This window comes from Pseudophryne corroboree, unplaced genomic scaffold (genome assembly GCF_028390025.1).
Source record: "Pseudophryne corroboree isolate aPseCor3 unplaced genomic scaffold, aPseCor3.hap2 scaffold_1012, whole genome shotgun sequence".
Classification (NCBI taxonomy): Eukaryota; Metazoa; Chordata; class Amphibia; order Anura; family Myobatrachidae; genus Pseudophryne; species Pseudophryne corroboree.
Genome location: NW_026967639.1, coordinates 188,884 through 212,729, shown reverse-complemented (window position 1 = coordinate 212,729; position 23,846 = coordinate 188,884). Strand labels below are relative to the sequence as shown.

The 23,846-nt window shown below is 45.6% G+C and overlaps 1 protein-coding gene across 1 annotated transcript in view; it reads right to left on the bottom strand.

Moving 5' to 3' along the window:
* Positions 1-999: 999 nt before the first annotated feature.
* LOC134987617 (zinc finger protein 271-like) overlaps positions 1,000-23,846 on the bottom strand; it is a 102,596-nt gene continuing 79,749 nt past the window's right edge. The window contains exons 6-7 of the mRNA XM_063950506.1: positions 10,988-11,321; positions 1,000-4,326 (exon numbers count right to left, since the gene is read on the bottom strand). Coding sequence (XP_063806576.1) covers positions 2,327-4,326; positions 10,988-11,321 — 2,334 coding nt within the window. The 3' untranslated portion in view covers positions 1,000-2,326. The remainder of the gene's footprint in view (positions 4,327-10,987; positions 11,322-23,846) is intronic.

The following is a 23,846-nucleotide window of genomic DNA, read 5'->3' as shown; positions in this document are numbered from 1 at the left end:
CTGTAGATATTTCCAGAAGTCATGTTGTGGGATTTCCCATTTTGATCGTACTTCTGAAAACTGCCTAACTCCTGAGGGGGTCGCCAACTGGCCTACCCTAAAGAGACCCTCAAGGGCCCAGTCGCTAAAGTGGGAGGGCGTTAAGCCGGGTAGAAAGTCGGGGTTAGCTAGGAAAGAGGTCAACGGGCCGAAAGCGGAGGAGAGGGAGGGCCAGCTACGCGCTTTTTTCCAGAAGGAGAGGGTCGCGGTGATAGTTGGGTGAGGGGATGGGGGCTTGGGTAGGGAGGGAAGCCAATGGAAGATCTCTGGGAATTGTTGCATATAAAGCCCCTCCAAAGCCACCCACTGCTTGGTATCTCAACTCCTCGTCCAATCCAGGACCCTATTAAGCAAAATTGCCCAATAATAGCCTCTGATATCAGGTAATTGGAAACCACCATTTCGGGTGGAACGAATCATAGTGGATCGACTAGACCACATAAAGTCTTATTATTCTAATAATTTCAAGTTCAATTTTGAGTTCAGTTTGCAAATCGAATGTTAGTAAATGACGGGATCCTATATTTGACTATGGTAAAACATCAATGTTTTGCAGAAATTCGATTTTGAGTGGGATTTGATTGGAATTCTGTTCTATGTTCAATTTGACATTCAATTTTCCCTTTAGTAAATCTCCAAAGTCAAATGGAAATTGAATGGCAAACATTAGTAAATATATTGCATGGTTTGAGTTAGGTGTGGAAGAACCTGACTGGCCCACACAGAGACTTGACGTCAACCCTTTGGGATGAACTGGAACGGAGATTGTGAGACAGGTCTTCTCGTCCAACATCAGTGCCTGACCTCATAAATGCTCTACAGAATGGATACAAATTCCCACAGAAACACTCCAGAATCTTGTGGAAAGCCTTCTAAGAAGAGTGGAAGCTCTTATAGCTGCAAAAGGGGGACCAACTCCATATTAAAGTATATGTTTTTAAATGCAATGTCATTTCAGTCACTGTTGGTGTAATGGTCAGACGTCCTTATAGTATTGTAACATGGGTACTGTAAATAAGGACTCACAGGCAGGTGTTCCAGTTACAACCACAGTGTCTTCTTTACTGGCATCAGACACTGTAGAACAGCATACACAGGCTTGGGCCTGGTCACACAAGTACATACAGAAAAATGAAACAAACAAAACATAAAAGGACCTAGCACTTCCCGTGCTCACAAGTCATTCTGCTGCAGTGGCTTGCAGCTACACATGCCATGCTCTCCTGGCACAGCCAATGTCCACAGTCCCTGGTGCTATAAACTCAGCCCTGCTCACTGGCCTCTAACCGGCATCAGCGCAATGCATTGAGGGTAAATGGGATTTTTAAACCCCTCTCCTGCACCTGACTTCCTTCTGTATCTGGGTGAGCTGGAAAACCAGAACAACTGTTTCTTCAGATGCAGCGGTGCAGGACTTTGTAATTTTATATATATACATATATATTTATTACACACACACATACATACATACATACATGTAGTCATTTTGGACATGAGCCTGTACAAATCCATATACATTTTATTTTCATCTCCATAGTTCATAAACAGTCCCTAGATGTGTATTTGTTCCGTAACAATGACATTTATATACATAGAGTCATTTTTGGCTCGAGGAGTTTGCACATGTTGAGTGTCAATCATCTGATTTCTCCTTTATTGCTCCTACCACTGATGTCACAGCAAGAGCATACATACCTCAGTTTCTTTCTAGGTCACTAAGCTATACAATAGTGACAAACGCAATCCAAATTCATCTAGTAATTTTTTTCATGATGCCAGATAAAAAAAACCCAAAAGATTCCCCCAATTTTTTCTGTCATATACAGTCCCAAGGAGCACATTTTTCTACAAAAATTGTATGTACAGACACAACCATTACAACTTTATTGCAAGTATAGATTACCAGTTTTATATATATATATATATATATATATATTTTATTTTTTCCCCCGCAGCAATTTACAGATAAATTGTGTCCATGTACATCAGTCCCTGCCCCAGTGGAGCTTACAATCTACATACCCTACCATATGTACAAACACATACATTTTATGGTTCATTTTTTGGGGGGAGACAATTAGCCTAACATTGATTTGTGGATTGTGCAAGGAAACTGAAGTACATGGAGAAAACTAACATGAGCGTGGAAAGGATATACAAACTGAACACAGGGCCATGGAGGGAATCAAACCCAAGACTTCAGTACTGTGAAGAAGTAGTGCTAACTATTTCATCAACTGTATGACCCATTAGGCCCCTGATACTATACCTACCAGCTAGAGGAAATTCAACTATGATTTTCTGATATCTTACACGGGTTCTCACCTGTGTGAGTTTTCTGATGTCTATTTAAGTGTGTTTTTTTCGTAAAAGATTTCTCACACGCAGAACACGGAAATGGTTTCTCACCTTTGTGACGTCTCTCATGTCTAATAAGATCAGATGTTTGCGTAAAACGTTTCCCACACACAGAACATGTAAATGGCTTCTCACCTGTGTGACTTCTCTCATGTTTAACAAGATCTGATCTTTGTATAAAACATTTCCCACACAAAGGACATGGAAATGGTTTCTCACCTGTGTGAATTCTCTCATGTCTAACAAGATCTGATTTCTGTGCAAAGTATTTCCCACACTCAGAACAGGAAAATGGTCTCACACCCGTGTGACTTCTCTCATGTTTAACAAGAATTGATTTCTGTGAAAAGCATTTTCCACACTCAGAGCATGGAAATGGTTTCTCACCCGTGTGATTTCTTTTATGTGTAACAAGATGTGATTTGTAAGCAAAACATTTCCCACACTCAGAACATAGGAAAGGTTTCTCACCTGTGTGACTTCTCTGATGTTCAACAAGATGTGATTTATTTGTAAAACATTTCCCACACTCTGAGCACGAAAATGGCTTCTCACCTGTGTGACATCTAAGATGTTCAGCAAGATGATATTTTAGTAGAAAACCTTTCCCACACTCAGAACATGGAAATGGCTTCTCACGGTTGTGAATTCTCACATGTCTAGCAAGAGATGATTGGTTTGTAAAACATTTCCCACACCCAGAACATGGAAATGGTTTCTCCCCCGTGTGTATTCTCTGATGTACAAGCAGTTGTGATTTTTGTGTAAAACTTTTTCCACACTCAGAACATGGAAATGGTTTTTCACCTGTGTGACTATCATCCCTAACAAGTTGGGTTTTAGGTGCAGAACTTTTTTCATCAAAACATGGAAACGGTATCTCCGTGTGACTTCTCAGATGTGTAACAAGAGATGATTTCTGTGAAAAACATTTCCCACACTCAGAACATGGAAATGGCCTCTCACCTGTGTGACATCTTTGATGTTTAATGAGATGTGATTTCTCGTTAAAACATTTCCCACACTCGGAGCATGGAAATGGTTTCTCACCTGTATGGACCCTCTCATGTATTGCTAGAGCTGATCTGTGGATAAAACATTTCCCACACTCGGAACATGGAAATGGTTTCTCACCTGTGTGACTTCTCTTGTGTCTTACAAGATGTGATTTTTGTGTAAAACATCTCCCACACTCAGAGCATGAAAATGGTTTCTCACCTGTATGAGTTCTCTGATGTTCAACAATATATAATTTCTTTGCAAAACATTTCCCACACTCAGGACATGGAAATGGCTTCTCACCCGTGTGGCATTTCTGATGTATACCAAGATGTGTTTTATCAATAAAACATTTCCCACACTCAGAACATGGAAATGGTCTCTCTCCTGTGTGACGTCTCCCATGTTTAACACGAGCTGAATTGCTGATAAAACATTTCCCACACTCAAAACATGGAAATGGTTTATCACCTGTGTGAATTCTCTTGTGTCTAGCAAGAGCTGTTTTCAGTTTAAAACACTTCCCACACTCAGAACATGGAAATGGCCTGTCGCCTCTGTGATTTTTTAGATGTCTACGAAGATATGTTTTCCGTGTAAAACATTTCTCACACTCAGAACATGGAAATAGCCTCTCACCTGTGTGACTTCTCTCATGTCGAACAGCTGATTTATGTGTAAAACATTTCCCTCGCTCAGAAGAGGGAATGACTGTATCACTGCTATGGTCTGTATTATGTGCAGCAATATGTGAGTTACCAGGAGAACATTCCTCAGGAACAGGGGGATCAGATGATATATCTGCACTGTGAGGTACTGGATGCATATTTAGGGTAATACAGTTTTCTTCTGGAGAACCTTGTGTGATTTTCTTATCTTCTAATTTACAATCAAGACGTTCCTCAGAGGTTTTCCTTGCATTGCGTCCATCTGGTAGAAATAATTTAGTTAACTTAGTGTCCCACAGCACAGGCGTCATTAATCATTATTTGACCTAACCACTATTCATCATTACTCTTCTGTATAGATACACACACATATAACCTTGGATTGTGTGGCCACCAGTGCAGTGTTCATTGGGATTATGGTTAGTAGTCACCACGGTGGGGTGGGTGAGATTTATAGATGGTTCCCTTTACTATCTCTTCCCTTTGTTTTACCCATCAGTATATAAACAGAATGACGAAACTGAAAAGTAGGCGGGAAATAAAAACTGAAAAAAAGGAAAACTTGCAGGTGCACACTGCAAACATCAAAAATACTGACAATTACAACAATTATAATTAACTCTGCTATTTATCAGAGTCAAATTGAGGTACTTGCCAACATTTGTGGCCAAAAATATGGGCCCACCTACTGAATTTCATTTCTAAGGTTCAAGTTCAGTAGACAAGACAGCCCACTTGCCCAAGGCATCATACAAATGAAAAGTAGAGTATAAATATTAAAACGTGTTACATTAATAAGAAGCAGCAGCAACATAGATAGGTGCCACAGGTGTTACATAGGTGAGAGGTAGCAACTAAAGTGTTAAAAAGTGTGTCACACTCTGGAACTTTATCATGTAACTTCCCTTCGCTGCCTGTCTTAGTTGAACTTTTGTTTTGCGGAGCTAATGCCTGGATATCGCCATGTTGGCTCTTGTCAGCTGACTGCATCTTTTCCAGTCAGAGGGCTTTTTGCATCAGCTGACTCTGGCAGCCAATCTGTAACCTACAGCTCTCACATAAACCCTCCATGTCTACTGATTCACTGCCAGAGCAATAAGCGACATAGCTAATCTCTGGCCCCTGAGAGCCTCTGAATTATGGCTTTCCTTCTGGCAAGTCTTCCAAGCCACAGATTTTCTCAGAATCCCTTGTGCACCAAATCAGCTAAGTCACTGATGTAATCTTGGCTCCTGTTTAGCAGCAAGTCAGAAGATCTTAGGGTAACCTCAGTGTCTCAGTTTTGCTGGCGTCTGTCTGTAACTTAGGTAAATGAAGAGAGGAGAGAAAGACTCTTTTTGGGGCCCTCTGCCTATGTTTAAAATGTACATTTTATTGATTTTTTACTAATAATAAGGGGGGGGGGGGGGTCTTTGAAGGTTAAAAACCCAGTGGGTATGGAAGTTGTGCTCACAGTGAATAGATAAGTATAGATTTTATATATATATATATATATATATATATATATATATATATATATATATAAATATAAAATTAATTTGTACATCTTAGTTGGATAGTAACAGTGTGATAACAGGGCCTAAATCAGCATGGAACAATATCTCCGAACACCATTCACGGGATGGAAGGGCCACGATCCAGACAACGCAGGTGTGTCCGGACCATGTGTGTGTGTGTGTGTGTGTGTGTGTGAAGGGGGGGGGGGCAGGTGGCTGAGTGACATCACAAGTAGCCGCTGCAAGCTGAAACATGGCAGGTAGCGGTCTGCCTACGCAGCTAGCCTTATATCATACTGTTCCAGCATCAGGTGTAAGATGGCGGGGCTGGCGGACACATGGTCACACATTGAGGTGCGGTGTGTGATCAGATATCTGCTTATAAAAAGGACACATCACCAGCTGAGATTTGCGAGGTGATAACGCCATGTCATGGTTTGGTGCACGGCCTTTGATAATGGCAGGACAGACCTGAGTTATTATGGCACTATCATTCGGAAGAACTAGACCATCCATCCTACAGCCCTAACTACTGAAACCGTGGTCCGCCGCATCACCATAGAGATGGACAACAGCGCTGACGTGGACACTGACACAGCTCGGGGACCCCACGAGACCACCAGGGCATTGAGGCACAGGTTACAGTGCACTGCACTAATTTTAAAGGGGCCTCTCAGAACTGGGGGTTGAGTGTCAGCTTAGGGGAGGGAGTGTTCATCCTGTAGCCCCTCCAGCTTTGGGCGCCAGTCCACCATGGACTTTCTGCCTTCTAGATGCATTGCCACACCTTCTACCCTCAGAGACTCAGGCAGCCATCTCAGTGTAAGCAAGCTAGGTCTCCGGGAACACTGGGTTCAGTCTCCCTGTAAAAACGTCTCCAAGGAGACAGGTTTTGACATCACTTATATCCTACCTGTGTAAACTGCTATACACCTCCTGCCCTGTCCACATCCTCAGCACCTACTCAAGAACCCCCATTGGCTTCTCTCAGTTACTGGGTACCTTAGTGGATCAGTTCATTCCACCCATGGGACCTCCGATGTTTGCACCAACTAATATTGTCTCCATTATTTATCCACCTTGGGTGGATACTCTGAATAATACGACTTAGAACCTAGCCCAGACATTCCTAGCTTTGCAAAAGATGTTACCTAGGACTAAACAATCCTCTTGTTCCACTACCAGGACCACACCTTCATCTCAGTCCACGGCTATGTTAGACTCAAGCGAGTCATCTGCTGAGGAAGGTGAGGACACAACTCAGTGATTCTTGTGTAGTAGAGGAGGAATCACTCAATACAGTGGAGGTGGCAGCTTTGATTCATGTTTTTAGGCACATCCTCCAAGTGATGGAGGAGGAACCCAAGCTGGTTGCTAATAAAACAGATTTTTAGCAACAAAAAGGTAATTAGATCAGAAATCTCAAATTCAGATCTTGTCACGGAAATTAGACAGGAGCCCCGGAAAACCCTTCGTAAGAAGTTCCCTGTGTCTAAATGATTGGCATCACGTTACCCTATCCCTGATTGTGCTAAGTGGGAGGCTCCTCCTCTGGTGGATTTGCATATTGCACATCTAGTTAAGATGTCCATTCTACCCGTCACTACATCTTTCCTCACTGAAAGAGCCCACAGAGAGACAAATCAAAAAGTTCCATAAGTCTATTTTTTCTCTCACTGGTGCGGTCACCAAACCTACAGTGGCTGCTTCTTTGGCTGCTAAAGCCATTGAATCATAGTTACAGGCCATAGAGGAGGAATTGCCCTCAGATATATGTGAGGACTACATGTCATACTTGGCCCTTATTAAGCACGCAGCTTCCTACATTTGTGAAGCTCTCTCTGATGCCGGAGTATTGGCAGCAAAGGCTTCTGCCACTTCTGGCATTCTCTGGCTACGTTCCTGGAAAGCTGACCTCGATTCCAAGAAAACATTGGAATTTTTTCCCTTTTACGGGTGAGGTGTTATTTGTAGCTGAATTGGACAAAATTCTCTGGCTGCAGCTAAGACTTTCTCCCATCCACACTGACTCCACAAATTTTCATTCCTTTCATCCCCAAGGCAATGTGAAAGGACAGGCTTTTCCAGACAAACACCCAACACAAAGCCTAAGCGCAAGGCCAAGCAACCCTGGGCTGCACGACAACCTCCAGCAAACCCCGAAAAGCCCACAGCCAGATGGGGTGCGCCTCCCCAGGGGACCCCAGCGTGGGAGGCTGACTTCTTCACGTTGCGCATGTCTGGATTCGGACCAGCCTCCCTACGTACCTCCTGTGGCTCCATGTGATTTATCTGTGGTTCTAGATGCTCTTCAAAAACCTGCATTTGAACCTCTTGAGTCAGGTGACCTAAAATGGTTAACTGCGAAGACTTTATTCCTTCTGGCCATTGCATCTCCTAGACAGGTGTCAGATTTGGTCACACTCTCATGTCACCCTGCTTTCTTGGTCTTTCGTCCAGACAGGGCTGTTCTCTGTACTCAACCTGGTTACTTATTTAAGGTGGTCTCGCGTTTCGACTTGAATAAAGAAATTATGGTTCCGGCCTTCGTATCGTCAGACCTCTCGGCATGAGAAATTTCTCTGGACATGGTTCAAGATCTGAGTATCTATGTAGATCGGACAACATCATCCTCTATGGTTTTCACAAAATGTGGTTGGCAAGATAATGAACAGACTCTGGCCAGATGGATCAGAATGGCTATCGCGCAAGCATACTCTCATGCTGATTTTCCAGTATCAGCTTCAATCTCAGCTTATTCTACTCGGTCTGTGGAACTGTCATGGGCGGCGCACCGTGGTGCGTCTGCTTAACAATTGTGCAAGGCGGCTACGTGGTCTTCTAGCCACACCTTTCTTAGGTTCTATTCTTTGATATATTCGCCTCCCAGGATGCATCATTTGAATGGTGGATTCTACTATCCACTCAGGAGCGTCCCCATGCTTGAAGTACTGCTTTAGGACATCCCCAATGTGAGAGTGTGTTCTTATGTGTACCATGTCTTCTGATAGAGTTGATAATTAGCCATTATATTGGGTTATAATAATCAAATGCTTTTTATATCAGAAAGTTGTGTTTAAGCAAGGTTTGGACATATTTCAGGCTGATATATAGAATATTGGAACTATAAGTTAGTCACGCACACCATTGTTTGAAAGGGAAGTAGCTAGCATCCTGTGCTCTCTACAGAAACAGAAATGCATCTAAATGTAGTTCTCAGAGGAAGTTGAGAACAATAGATAGGCGGATGTGAAAGGATGTTGGCAGGGCGTAGAGGAGCTAGGAATGTATGACGTTATTATGCTATACATTTACTGGAAATTATGTATTGAATGTTACAAAATGGAAGGGACGTAGCTTACGTTGAACCAATGTTTAGACTGTAACCCCTCCTTTGGGGAGGAGATGTGGGCTGGCCAACTATGGCTGAATGTGAAATGTATGTGTATAAAAATGCTAACAGACAAAAATAAATTCAGAAGACTTGTGAGACATATCCTGTGTGGTTGTTTCATTTAAGTGTTCTCCCAACGCATTGGCCTTTGCTGCAAAGAGGTGACTTGATACTTGAAGGATATTTCTTTAGTGACCAGACGGAGCTAATGAGGCCAGCTCCATCACTTCTCTCCTATCCTCTCCTGCTTACAAAATTGACCTGCCTGAGCATTGAGGAGAGGTTATAGGGAGAGGGACCAAGGCATCCTGGGAAATCTGAAAAGCTTAACTGTTTGGTGCCCAGGACCTGATCCCACCACCTACAACCCGATGTTCCCCTGTGGACCTCGAAGAAAGAGTTAACAAAGGTAAGTCTACCATAACTCTCCTTATCCATACTATAAGCAGAAGCAGTGGAGCAAAATCTGAGTCCCTGTGGTTGCCATTTAGGGAGCAGAACTTCAGAGCCAACATCTTACTGACAATCTAGACTAAGCCATCCGTGTAGGCCAGCACTGATAGGGAAGGACAGCAGGACAGAGCAGAAGATCAGGAATCAGCAACTCAGAAGGACATAGCAGAAAGTAGAAGAAAGCAAAAGGGCAGAGAGGGATACAGAGACAGGTCACAGAATAAAGAGCATCAGAACAGGAAATCATTCAGAGAGACTGGAGTGTACTACACAATGACAAGAGTGTAGTTACAGTGGTGAAAGTGTGCGGAGGAGACTGGTCAGATCTCTGGGCTGGTAACACACAGTGACATGATGTGAGGAGGAGAACAGGAGTATAATAGGGGCTGATTGCTCCTGATGTATGAGATACACCAGAGAGTGTGGAGAGGAGACTGGTCAGATCTCTGGGCAGGTAACACACAGTGACATGATGTGAGGAGGATATCTGGAGTATAACAGGGGCTGATGTCTCCTGATGTATGAGATACACCAGAGAGTGTGGGGAGGAGACTGGTCAGATCTCTGGACTGGTAAAACACAGTGACATGATGTGAGGGGAGAACAGGAGTATAATAGGGGTTGATGGCTCCTGATGTATGAGATACACCAGAGAGTGTGGGGAGGAGACTGGTCAGATATCTGGGATGGCAACACACACAGTGACATGATGTGAGGAGGAGAGCAGGAGTATAATAGGGGCTGATGGTTCCTGATGTATGAGATAGACCAGAGAGTGTGGGGAGGAGACTGGTCAGATCTCTGGGCTGGTAACACCCAATGACATGATGTGAAGGGGAGAGCAGAAGTATAATAGGGACTGATGGGACCTGATGTATGACATACACCAGAGAGTGTGGGGAGGAGACTGGTCAGATCTCTGGGCTTGTGCCACACAGTGACATGACGTGAGTAGGAGAGCAGGAGTATAATAGGGGCTGATGGCTCCTGATGTATGAGATACACCAGAGTGTTGAGAGGAGACTGGTCAGATCTCTGGGCTAGTGACACACAGTGACATGATGTGTGGGGGAGAGCAGGAGTACAATAGGGGCTGATGGCTCCTGATGTATGAGATACACCAGAAAGTGTGGGGAGGAGACTGGTCAGATATCTGGGCTGGTAACACAGTGACATGATGTGAGGGGAGAACAGGAGTATAATAGGGGCTGATGTCTCCTGATGTATATGATACACCAGAGTGTGGGGAGGAGACTGGTCAGATCTCTGTGCTGGTGACACACAGTGACATGATGTGAGGAGGAGAGCAGGAGTATAATAGGGGCTGATGACTCCTGATGTATGAGATACACCAGAGAGTGTTGGGAGAAGATTAGTCAGATCTCGTAACACACAGTGACACGATGTGAGGGGGGTGCAGGAGTATAATAGGGGCTGATGGCTCCTGACTCCCCCACTGGGCACATACATTTTCCTAGTTAGTTTGTACTGACAGAGGAGGGTGTAGGATAAGAGATTGCTGTAGTGACTGAGCAGGGAGAATATGTGACTCTTTTCTGTAATAAGTGTTTATTACTCACCTGTGCTGATATCTGTAGGGATCTCCTCCTCCTTACACTGCTGATCACCCCTCACATACGTCTCTCCTCCCTCATTATTAGTCACATAGCTCTTTTCTTCTCTCTCTGTATCGTCTGCCTTTATATCGGTCACATATGCCTCTTTTTCTTCTTCCTCTAAATCTTCTGCCTTTATTTTAGGCACATACGTCTCTTCTTCTTCCTCTATATCTTCTGTCCTTTTATTAGTCACATACGTCTCTTCTTCTCCCTCCATATCTTCTGCCTTTATATCAGTCACATACTTCTCTTCTCCCTTTATATCTTCTACCTTAATATCAGTCAGTTCTTCACCCTATATGACAAATAACAATAAAATAACATTATATGCAATTTATCTGATTTGTAGCAAGCGATGATTATAACCTTTTGTGCCACGGGTGGCAGTATTTCTGACCTAGCGTAGTGTGTGAACTGTTTGCGTGCTGCTGTGGTGAAGGTGTATCGTGACTGGACAAACAGCACATTGCAAATAACCGATGTGGAAACTGTGGAGCACCACGTGCCATTGATGTGAGAGGTGAATGTCAGCGACAAAGGTGCATGAGGGCCGACCAACACACTACAGTGGAATAGCTCACTGTCAAAATGAACCTGGGAGCCACCAGACATGTGTAAAATTATAGTTCAGCCCATCTTACTGCTGTCCGTGCTGTACACGGCGGATACTCAGGCTATTAGCTGGTGCTCATAATAATGTGACTCAATTGTGTATTATGTTTAGTTACTGCCCAGATGGGCTCGGCTTTATTGTTAGGTTTTTGTTTTTGTTCTGCACAATTAAACTACCTACAGCTAGATTTCATGAAAACCCTGGACTGTTGTGCTGTTTTCCTGGCTGCTGTGTGTATGGAAGTGCCCATCTACCCCAGGAGAGAGCACCCCTACCCTGATCTCCTCACGATTAGTGGAAGCGAATGTGAGCAACACACTGAAAATTGCAGCAATAGGAAAAGTTTATGTTGAAAATTGAAAGTGACAGACGCCAATCTGTTGTTTTGGACATCAACTTATATGCAGTGAAATTCAAGTGAGGCATTGACAGATACTTAGAGAATACAGACTCTGCTTCACACCTACACTCAAAGATAACATGGAAGATACTGTTAAGTCTTTGCTGCAGGCTACCTCAGATCAACAGGAAGCTACCCCGGTGCAACTAGCCACTACTGAGGAAATCCACAGACCTTAACTGGAGCTTAAGGAACTTCACGAGCAACAGCACTAAGACCACCAGGCCTTACGGGAGCTGGTACAGCAGCTAGCAGCCCGGTCTGGAGATACTTCCATGAACGTTCTAACTAACTCTAGCTCCATATGGGCCAGTCACTTTCTGGAAAAAGATGACCCCGAGTGATGATGTTGAAGCTTATCTAATCACTTTTGGAAGAACGCAGCTAGAGAGTCAGCCTAAAGATCAGTGGGAAAGCCTTGTGCCACCAATCCTGTCTGGAGAACAGCAAAAACACTATTTTGACTTATGCCTGACTGATTGATTAGGAGTCACAGTATTGGTCATGCCCAACAAGCTCACTGCTGGGAATACCAAACAGAAAACCCTCCCTGCTCTAAAATGCATGACCTCATCCATCTCACCACAAAGTGGCTACAGTCGGAGTTTCTGACAAGACCATAGAAAGGGTTGTTATGGATCGATATCTATGGTCCCTACCTACAATCCTGTGAAAGTGGGTGAGCCAAGCAGTCCCTAAAACAGCAGACCAATTGGTTTAAATATTTGAGAGGTATGTGACAGCTGAGGAACTGCTAAGTGATTGCTAAGTGATTGGGGAGCCAGTGAATCATGAGAGCAGTAGTGGATGATTGGGGAGCCAGAGAATGATGAGAGCCGTAGTGGATGATTTGGGAGTCAGAGAATGATGAGAGCAGTAGTGGATGATTGGAGAGCCAGAGAATGATGAGAGCAGTAGTGGATGATTGGGGAGCCAGAGAATGATGAGAGCAGTAGTGTATTATTGGGGAGCCAGAGAATGATGAGAGCAGTAGTGTATGATTGGGGAGCCAGAGAGTCATTAGAGTAGTAGTAGGTGATTGGGGAGTCAGAGAATCATGAGAGCAGTAGTGGATGATTGGGGAACCCGAGAATGATGAGAGCAGTAGTGGATGATTGGGGAGCCAGAGAATGATGAGAGCAGTAGTGTATGATTGGGGAGCCACAGAATGTTGAGAGCAGTAGTGGGTTATTGGGGAGCCAGAGAATGATGAGAGCAGTAATGCATGATTGGGGAGCCAGAGAATGATGAGAGCAGTAGTGGATGATTGGGGAGCCCGGGAAAGATGAGAGCAGTAGTGGATGATTGGGGAACCAGAGAATGATGAGAGCAGTAGTGTATGATTTGGGGAACCAGAGAATCACGAGAGCAGTAATGGATGATTGGGAAGCCAGAGAATGATGAGAACAGTAGTGGATGATGAGAGCAGTAGTGGATTATTGGGGAGCCAGAGAATGATGAGAGCAGTAGTGGATGATTGAAGACCCAGAGAATGATGAGAGCAGTAGTGCATAATTGGTGAGCCACAGAATGTTGAGAGCAGTAGTGGGTGAATGGGGAAGCAGGGAATAATGACAGCAGTTGTGGATGACTGGGGAAGCTGGGAATAATGAGAGCAGTAGTGGATGATTGGGGAGCCAGAGAATGATGAGAGCAGTAGTGAATGATTGGGGAGTGGGAGAAAGATGAGAGCAGTAGTGGATGATTGGGGAGCCAGATAATGATGAGAGCAGTAGTGGATGATTGGGGAGCCAGATAATGAGGACCGCAGTAATGGGTGATTGGGGAGCCAGAGAATGATGAGAGCAATAGTGGGGCACAGAATAATGTACCTCCTACTGAGATAGGAAATGTTGTGGGACCAGTTGATTGGCTGCCTGGAGTGGGGGAAAGATGAGAGCAGTAGTGGATGATTGGGGAGCCAGATAATGATGAGAGCAGTAGTGGATGATTGGGGAGCCAGATAATGAGGACCGCAGTAATGGGTGATTGGGGAGCCAGAGAATGATGAGAGCAGTAGGGGGGCACAGAATAATGTACCTCCTACTGAGATAGGAAATGTTGTGGGACCAGTTTATTGGCTGCCTGACTGTGAAACCAGAAAAGAGATCTTTGCCTTAGAGCAGATAAATGACCCTATTCTGGTCAAAGCTAGAGAGAATGTAAAATTGATAGATGGAACCCTGTAGACCCAGATAGTCAGGTGTTATAGCCTCACATGGCAGTACATCAGGATTTTCTGCATAAAGTGACTAAGAAAGGGAAAGATATTGTGGAACAATTGGTAGTCCCCAAGGCATATAGAAGAATGGTATTAGACCTGGCTCATGGTCACATAACTGCAGGTTACCTAGGGGCAGAAAAAACCACTGCGAGAATTTTACAGAGGTTTTTCTGTCCTAGGGCCCATAAAGGATGAAGTATCTGAATATTGTGCATCCTGCCCTGAATGTCAGTATCATGCTCCAAGACCACATTTTAAAAGTCTGCTTGTCCTGTTACCCATTTTTGAGGTTCAGTTCCAAAAGAATAGCTATAGATATGGTTGGATCTCTAATAAAATCCACACAAGACCATCAATATATTTTGGTGATAATGGATTATGCTACCAGATACCCAGAAGCAATATCATTGTACAATACATCAAAGACTATTGCTAGATAACTAGTACAAGTCTTCAGCAGGTTAGGTATACCATAGGAAATTCTGACCAGGGTACCCCAATTTTGTTGAAAATCATTAAAGAATGATGCCAACTGTTTATGGTGACTCAGATAAGAACCTCCGCATATCACCCCCAGGCTGATGGGTTAGTGGAGTGGTTTAACAAAACTTTAAAGAACATGCTAAAGAAAGTGCTGGATAAAGATGGAAGAGATTGGGATTAATTGCAGGAGAGGATGTCTGCAGTGATGCAGACAGTGGGAGAGCACTTGGAACAGGCCCAACAGGGCACAGCAGCAGGTGTACAATCACTATGCCCAGTTATGTGTCTATACTCCTGGGGACAGAGGGCTTGGTTTGGTTCCTATAGTAGAAACTAAACTTTTGGCTAAGTGGCATTCCCCTTTGAAATCCAATAAAAGCGATGGAGGCTAATTATAAAGTGTATAAGCCTGGGAAAATAAAGCCAGAGCAGATCTACCATACAAATCTTATAAAACCTTGGAAGCACAGAGCAGATCTGTCAGCTATCCCAGTCCCTCAGTAAACCTTTGGTTCTTAAAGTAACAATGGGGGTAATTCTGAGTTGATCGCAGCAGCAAGTTTTTTAGCAGTTTGGCAAAACCATGGCCCTCATTCCGAGTCGTTCGCTCGGTAATTTTCATCGCATCGCAGTGAAATTCCGCTTAGTACGCATGCGCAATAATCGCACTGCGACTGCGCCAAGTAATTTTACCATGAAGATAGTATTTTTACTCACGGCTTTTTCTTCGCTCCGGCGATCGTAGTGTGATTGACAGGAAATGGGTGTTACTGGGCGGAAACACGGCGTTTTCGGGGCATGTGGATAAAAACGCTACCGTTTCAGGAAAAAACGCAGGAGTGGCCGGAGAAACGGGGGAGTGTCTGGGCGAACGCTGGGTGTGTTTATGACGTCAAACCAGGAACGACAAGCACTGAACTGATCGCAGATGCCGAGTAAGTCTGAATCTACTCTGAAACTGCTAAGTATTTTGTAATCGCAATATTGCGAATACATCGGTCGCAATTTTAAGATGCTAAGATTCACTCCCAGTAGGCAGCGGCTTAGCGTGTGTAACTCTGCTAAATTCGCCTTGCGAGCGATCAACTCGGAATGAGGGCCCATGTGCACTGCATGGGGGACAGATATAACATGTGCAGAGAGAGTTAGATTTGGGTGTGGTGTGTTCAATCTGCAATCTAAATTGCAGTGTAAAAATAAAGCAGACAATATTTACCCTGCACAGAAACAAAATAACCTACCCAAATGTAACTCTCTCTGCACATGTTATATCTGCCTCCCCTGCAGTGCACATGGTTTTGCCCAACTGCTAAAAAATTTCCTGCTGCAATCAACTTGGAATTACCCCCCATGTGCGCTGCAGGGGAGGAAGATATAACATGTGCAGAGAGAGTTAGATTTGGGTGGGTTATTTTGTTTCTGTGCAGGGTAAATACTAGCTGCTTTATTTTTTACATTGCAATTTAGATTGCAGATTGAACACACCACACCCAAATCTAACTCTCTCTGCACATGTTATACCTGCAGTGCACATGGTTTTGCCCAACTGCTAACAAAGTTACTGCTGCGATCAACTCAGAATTACCCCCAATAGCTTAAACTCTCTCTTCTGTCTAACAGCCGGTGGCTAGAGATATTTCTCATAAAAAATAGTTTTGTTTTTAGACATACGGGTAAAACAACAGTCATACAACATGACCTAATCACTGACCCAGGGATTGAGGTTATCCTAGAGACCTATCCTAGAGATCTAGGTTATCCTAGAGATTCCTTCCAACAGGAATCAGTGTCTACAGAAACTAAAAAAAGTTGGAGTTGGGGGAATTGAAGAGCTACATCGTGAGTGGTCAAGTCCTGAAGCCAGAAGGGAGTTTACGCTTCTGCAATGATTTCCATAAATTCAATAACGTATCAATGGGCTAATTCAGTAGAGATCGCAAAAGCGACCCTTAGTGCAGTTAGCCAATGTCCTGTGATTTCTTCTCTAAAATGTAAAAACCTCTCCCTGACTGAAAGGCAGAGGCATTCAAGAGGTGGCATGCACCTCCTACTGCATTTGCAATCCTTCATGAATCAGGCCCACCATTCAATGCCTACCCAATGCCTTGGATTGATGAACTTATTGAAAGATTAGGAACAACTTGAGCACTCCAGACTTAAACGAAGGGTATTGGCAAGTGCCATTAACCAAGAATGCCATTTGGGTTATATGGGCATCCACCACCTAACAAAGGATGATGGAAAGAATTCTAAGGCCCATAGACAGTATGCTGCTGTTTATCTGGATGATAATCATCTGTAGTCCTGATTGGCAGTCTAACATACCCTGAGTACAAGCAGTGTTGGACTCCATCCGTAAAGCAGGATTGACAGCCAACCTCAACATAAGTTGTCTAGGGATGGAAGAAGTAAAGTATCTTGGCTACACCACTGGCAGACGTGTGATAAAGCCCCAACTTAATAAAATGAAGGCAATACAAAATTGGCCACCACCAGTAAATAAGAAGCAGGTGAGAGCGCTCTTAGGAATCATGGGTTATTATAGAAGGTTTTTACCCAAATTTGCCACAACTGCAGTCCCAGTGACAGTCCTTACCAAGGGCAAACAGAAAATTATGGTTACGTGGAGTCCTGAAGCCGAAAAGGCTTTTCAGGTGTTGAAAGTAGAGTAGCATTGTGTACCCAATGAGTTCTGATGACTCCTGACTTTCAAAGAGAATATGTGGTGCAAACTGATGCATCGGATGTAGGGATAGGTGCGGTCCTGTCTCAGAACAAAGAGGGTGAAGAACATTGTCTTATTTACTTAAGCAAAAGGTTAAAAAAACATGAGTTAATCTATGCCATTATTGAGAAAAGAGCATTGATAATAAAGTGGGCATTAGGCACTCTCAATTACTACTTGCTGGGAAGAAAACTCCGGTTGATCACTGATCATGCCCCATTGAAATGGATGTCTGAGAATAAAGAGCAATGGGAAAGTAATGATGGTTATTTGTGGTTCTCAACACTGCAAAACATAACATTTTAAGAGCACAGGCCAGGAAGCAAACTGTCCAGTGCAGACACTTTGTCTTGTGTGTTTTGTTTGGGCGCTGCAGTTGTTCCGCTCCACAGGTTGAAACCAATTGCGGAATATGTGATAGAAGCACTGGAAAGTGACAAACAGGAGCTATGGCCCTCATTCCAAGTTGTTCGCTCGCAAGCCGATTTTAGCAGCTTTGCACACGCTAAGCCGCCGCCTACTGGGAGTAAATCTTAGCTTCTTAAAATTGCGAACGAAAGATTCGCAATATTGCGAAAAGACATCACTGTGCAGTTTCTGAATAGCTCGAGATTTACTCTGCCAGTGCGATCAGTTCAGTGCTTGTCGTTCCTGGTTTGACGTCACAAACACACCCAGCGTTCGCCCAGCCATGCCCCCGTTTCTCCAGACACTCCCGCGTTTTTCCCAGAAACTGTAGCGTTTTTTCCCACACGCCCATAAAACGGCCTGTTTCCGCCCAGTAACACCCACTTCCTGTCAATCACATTACGATCGCCTGAACGAAGAAAAAGCCGTGAGTAAAATACCTAACTTCATAGCAAATTTACTTGGCGCAGTCGCAGTGCGAACATTGCGCATGCGCACTAAGCGGAAAATCGCTGCGATGCGATGAAATTTACAGAGCGAACAACTCGGAATGACCACCTATGTTTGTCCCAGGTTTTTGGCCTATATCAAGGGCGGAACTACTGGCAGGGCAGGCAGTGCATTGCACTGGGGCCCCGCCGCACTCAAGGGCCCACAGCCGCCGGCATTACAATGAGTCACAAATGACTCATTGTATCATGCCGCCGCACAGCAGGCACCAGCGCTCCCGTCGGGTCTGTGTCCCGCCGCCCGCCCGCAGCCAGCACCAGACAGGCTGCCGCCCGCCGCCTCTGTAACACACTCAGCGGCAGCCCGGCTACAAGGGAAGGAGCAGGAGGGGTCCCGCCCGAAGAGGGAGGAGGGTCCGTCCCTCCCTCAAACGTATTAGTCGGTCAGACTCTCAGGTCTCACTGGCTGCTGCTGCTGGCTCTCTCCAGCGCCTCCACCTCCACACGTCCTCGGTCCTCCTCCTATAATAAAATGCTGCTGCACAGTGTCTTGTCAATCAGGAAAAGGAGGGAGGGGCAGCTAACTCAGCCCCTCCCCCTTCCTGTTTATATTCCGCCCCTCCCTCAGCTTTCTCTCTCTGTGTTTGGGCGCCGGGGATCTGACAAGCATCATGCCAAGATCTTGCGGCCGTCCCCAGCGCCCACTGTGATAATGGGAGGGAGGGAGAGAGAGGAGCTGGAGCTGCTGGTCATTCCCTAATTTCCCTATGTGCATGGTGAGTCTCCATTTGCTTGTATTACTACCTGTAGCAACCCTCTCCCTCTGGTAGGAATTAGGTGTTTTAATTGTGTTGCATCACATGTGTAAACACTAACTAAATAAATAAATATATATATATGTGTGTGTGTGTGTGTGTGTGTGTGTGTGTGTGTGTGTGTGTGTGTGTGTGTGTGTGTGTATATATATTTTATATTGTGTGTGTGCATAATTTTTTTTATTTTTCTTATGAAAAAAATTAATATTTTTATATATTGAGTTTCATCTCTTGCCTCTGTATCACCGATGCCATGTGTTTTTCAGCCGATAAAGATGGCCTCTAATTTGATACTGCGTTAATTACCATCAATCATTAATCGCAATATCCGTGTTTTCACCTACCGAAGCGGCACCGCAGCTTTTTGTATATCCCCCCCCCCCCTTGTCTGTTTCTATATTTTGCCGTTTTAAGTAGTTACATCACCACCACCTGTTAGGGGTCTCCCTTACTCCATTTCCGCACACGTCGTTAGTAAAAGGCTAAGCACAACTCATATCGTGATAGGCTGTATGTAATGCAGTGCAAGACGGCTGGGGTGCCAAGACTCTGTACAAATGTGTATTTTATTTATTTTTTTAAGCGCCAAAAATTTACACGGGAAATGATTGCATCTTTTTGTTTAAACAGTACGCGTTTGGCCGTATTCTTGGTGCTCCAACCGTCTCGCACTGCATTACATCCGGCCCCATGGGTTCAAAGAACGAAGTAACGAAGCGCTACTGCGGCTCCCTCCTTCACCTCCCTCCTCTACTGCCCGGGAATCGTCTCTGACGCTGCACTGAGGAGCCGGAGCCAGCGGAGAGGGTAAGTATCTTTCTTTCGCCGTAATGTGTAACAAGGGGACGCTGTCTGCCGCTATGTGTAACAAGGGGACGCTGTCTGCCGTTATGTGTAACAAGGGGACGCTGTCTGCCGCTATGTGTAACAAGGGGACGCTGTCTGCTGCTATGTGTAACAAGGGTCGCTGTCTGACGTTATGTGTAAAAAGTGCACGCTGTCTGCCGTTATGTGTAAAAAGGGGACGCTGTCTGCCGCTATGTGTAACAAGGGGACGCTGTCTGCCGTTATGTGTAACAAGGGGACGCTGTCTGCCGCTATGTGTAACAAGGGTCGCTGTCTGACGTTATGTGTAACAAGGGGACGCTGTCTGCCGCTATGTGTAACAAGGGGACGCTGTCTGCCGCTATGTGTAACAAGTGCACGCTGTCTGCCGTTATGTGTAAAAAGGGGACGCTGTCTGCCGTTATGTGTAAAAAGAGGAATCTGTCCGCTGTAAGGTGTAAAAGGGTCTCTACCTGGTGTAGTGGTGCTACTGTGCGGCGTAATTTGAAGAATGGAGACTACTGTGTACCGTTTTATGAATTGGTATTATTTTGTGGCCACACCCCTTCCCCACGAAGCCACGCCACTATGTATTTTTGCGCGCGCCTACGGCACGCACTGCCCCTGTTTTGCATGCAGGGGTGGGGCTCCGATGCCGTTTCTTGCACACAGTGCTAAAATGTCTAGTTACGGCACTGTTGCTAGGTATCCATTTATCTGGCCCTGAGCAGGTCCCCCTCACCAGATCCTCTCCAGGGGTGAGGGGGTGGACTTGGATGGGATATATGTGTGTGTGTGTGTGTGGGGGGGGCAAAGCATTTTGTCGCACCTGGGCCCACCGCTCGCTAGTTCTGCCACTGGCCTATATATGTTAGAAACTCCAGGAAGATGTGTGTTAATGCTGTGCTGAGAGCTTTTGGGCTATTAAAAAAAAGCCTTAAAAAAGGTTCCTGGGAAGTAAGTGGATGTGAGAGAGAAGAGGGGGCTCCAGCCAAAAGGCCCATTTCGGGTCTTTAGGCCTTCAGCCTGAGAGCAGGCTAATAATGGCTTGCACCTACATATGCTGTGTCAGGGCTTGGCTCGAAGCTCCCTACCTGAGGACACAAGCAGTAGGCTTGTTATTAGATGGTAGTACTGCGCATACAGTATGGTCGGTGTTTGTGGTAAGGGCATTAGATCCTACCGCTCAGAGAGGGGAATCTATAATGTTTAGTTAGTGTTCAGTTGGGCTATGATTTATTTTAATGTTTTGTTTTTGTACTGCACAATAAAACTAACTACGGCTAGATTGTACAAATACCCTGGACTGGTGTGCTGTTTTCCTGGCTGCTGTGTGTTGGGAGTTGTCCATCTACCCCAAGAGAGGGCACACCTATGCTATTCTACTGACATATGAGAAAGACATGGACCTGATGACTATGTTAGTACCCTACTTCTAGCGCTAGGACACTGCAACCAAACATTTTGTGTCATCTATTCTAGGCGCGAGCTATTCCACTCAGGAAAATTCTACATATCGGGCACATAGATGGCTGCCTCACCCGGAACATTTAGTGGATGGAATATATAAAACGTGGAATATTATTACCACAAATAATAGATTGGCTATTAAATGCAGGTGGTCAGGATGCTGGCTGTCACATGACTGATCACAGCAACCTGATATTGACAATTCCAACACTGAACAGGGGTAAGTATTATACCTCTCTCCCTTACCCCCTCCTGGTGTGTCGGCTATGGCCAAAATAACTCCACCCAACCCTGTTTTATGCTTTTTGGCTCTCTAGGTTTCTCTCTCTCTCTCTCTGGTTTTCTACTTGCTGGAATATTAAATCCGGTAAGGGCCATATCAATATCCCAGCACTTAGAATTCCAGTGGTCAGAAAACCCAAAGCAGAATCCCGACACCTGATTGTTATGTGGTCTAACCCTAAACCCATCTCTGTGCAGCCTAACCCTAACCATCCCCGGTGGTGGCAATACCTAACCCCCCCATTCCAGCAGCCTAACACCCCCTCCCCACAACCTAAATCTAACTATCCCCTTTAGTACCTAACCCTAAAACCCCCTTCTTAGTTACTAATCCTAACACACCCTCCCCACAGCCTAACCCTAACCTACCCCAGTTAGGAATCCGCATTCTCCATCGCATCACTTCCAGTGAACAGGCGTCTCCTGGCTTCAGTCCCCTGTCTTCAGGGTATCCCCTGTGAATTGGACCTGTGGAACTACAGATCCCAGCAGTTCCGTTCCAGTCTTCAGTCTCCTGCAGCCTACAGCTCACGGTGCTCCACCCGACCAGTACTATCATTTGGTAACCACTGGTTTCAGCCAGCAGCCTGGAGTACACAAGTGCTTCTAGTTAACAGCAATTACTCCCGGTGCACTACTGAGCCCAGCCAGCAATCAGCAGTGCATTGCAGAGTTACTCTCCTGACGAATCCTTAGCTCCAGCTAACTCACAGCTGATCTGGGCACCCAATCCAGCGGGGTGTGTTCTCGCAGAGATGCAACATCCAATCGTCACAGACCACGGGGTATAAACTCCAGTTCCTGGCTCCGTCTCATCGCCTCGGACAACGCGTCACACTTGGTGTACTAGTGCGCCTGGTTCCCGTGTTCCTGTCTCCAAGTGGATCCCCTGTTGTACCTTTCATCGGTCACGACTTCAGTCTTCATTCCTTCAGCCTGCTTCAGATTCCAGCCACAGGTCACTACTTCCATCTGCAGTAAGAGTCTTTCCTCAGGTGTGCACCTAATTATCAGCATTCCATCCTGTGCATTGTATCCAGCATTTAACTCTCTTGCTGAGTTAGGACAGTCTCCTGCCTGGGCCGTGCTAGGCCAAAGTATTTCTATGTTATAGAGACTGTGTGCTTTTACAAAATACCGGAGTTCTGCTTTTCTTCAATTATTACTACAGTACAGTACAATACGAGAGGCGCCATCCACCTGGATCCAGACCGCCATCCCCAGCCTGTGATTGCCGCTGCAGCCAGTGCCGGCCCGACCATCACGCGGAGTAGAGGGCGCCATGTTATGGAGGGCGCTGCCGCTCTTCTCGACTCCCGTAGGGCCGCCTGCCAGCTGTGTGTGGAGTCCATGGCATTGGACTCCGTGCAAGCCCAGGTGCTGCTGCGCTCCGAGGGTGAGCAGGAACTCTGCATAGTTCCCTCCCCCAGCAAAGGGACACACTCCCGGCCATTAGAGATGCGATGAGCAGTTCTGCAGAGGGAGGGAGAATCGATCACAGCCGCCCCCCCCCCCTCTCTCTCTCCCTTTCTTCCGCGCAGTGTGTAAAGCACAAATGGGAAGAGTGCGGCAGCAGGGAGCTGCGTTGAGATACTGCAGGGCGTCAGCAGCAGTTTCACAGCACCTTCTTCTTGCACCACTGGCTCTCTGCACACCGAAGACGCTGAAGCGTGGCCAATATCATAGTTCCTGCAGAGAGTGGAGTCCTGTCCCTGGTTACCAGCCTGGGGAGGTGAGGTTGGCTATTTGGGGTCTGCTGGCTGCAGGGTAACATGGAGGTTCAGTAAGGCAGGGTGACATGGGGTGCAGGGTGTCATGGGGGTGCAGTAAAGCAGTGTGCAGTGATGGTAAGTGCTGTATGGCTGAGTGCAGGGTGACATGTGGGGTATGTAGTTGTGATCCCGGTGTTTGGCATCCCGACAGTCAGAATACAAGCGCCGGTCCACGGCAGATTAGAAATAGTAGCACCGTGTTCATAGGAGCCGCAGTGCCGCCGACCACAGCCGCCTCCTCCTTGCAACGCTGCCGCCCCCTGCCTCCTCTTACACTATGCCGCCGCCCTCAGCCGCCGTAAGTCCTTCTCTGCCTCCTCTGGACCACATCGCAGACAACAGCATCCTCAGCAC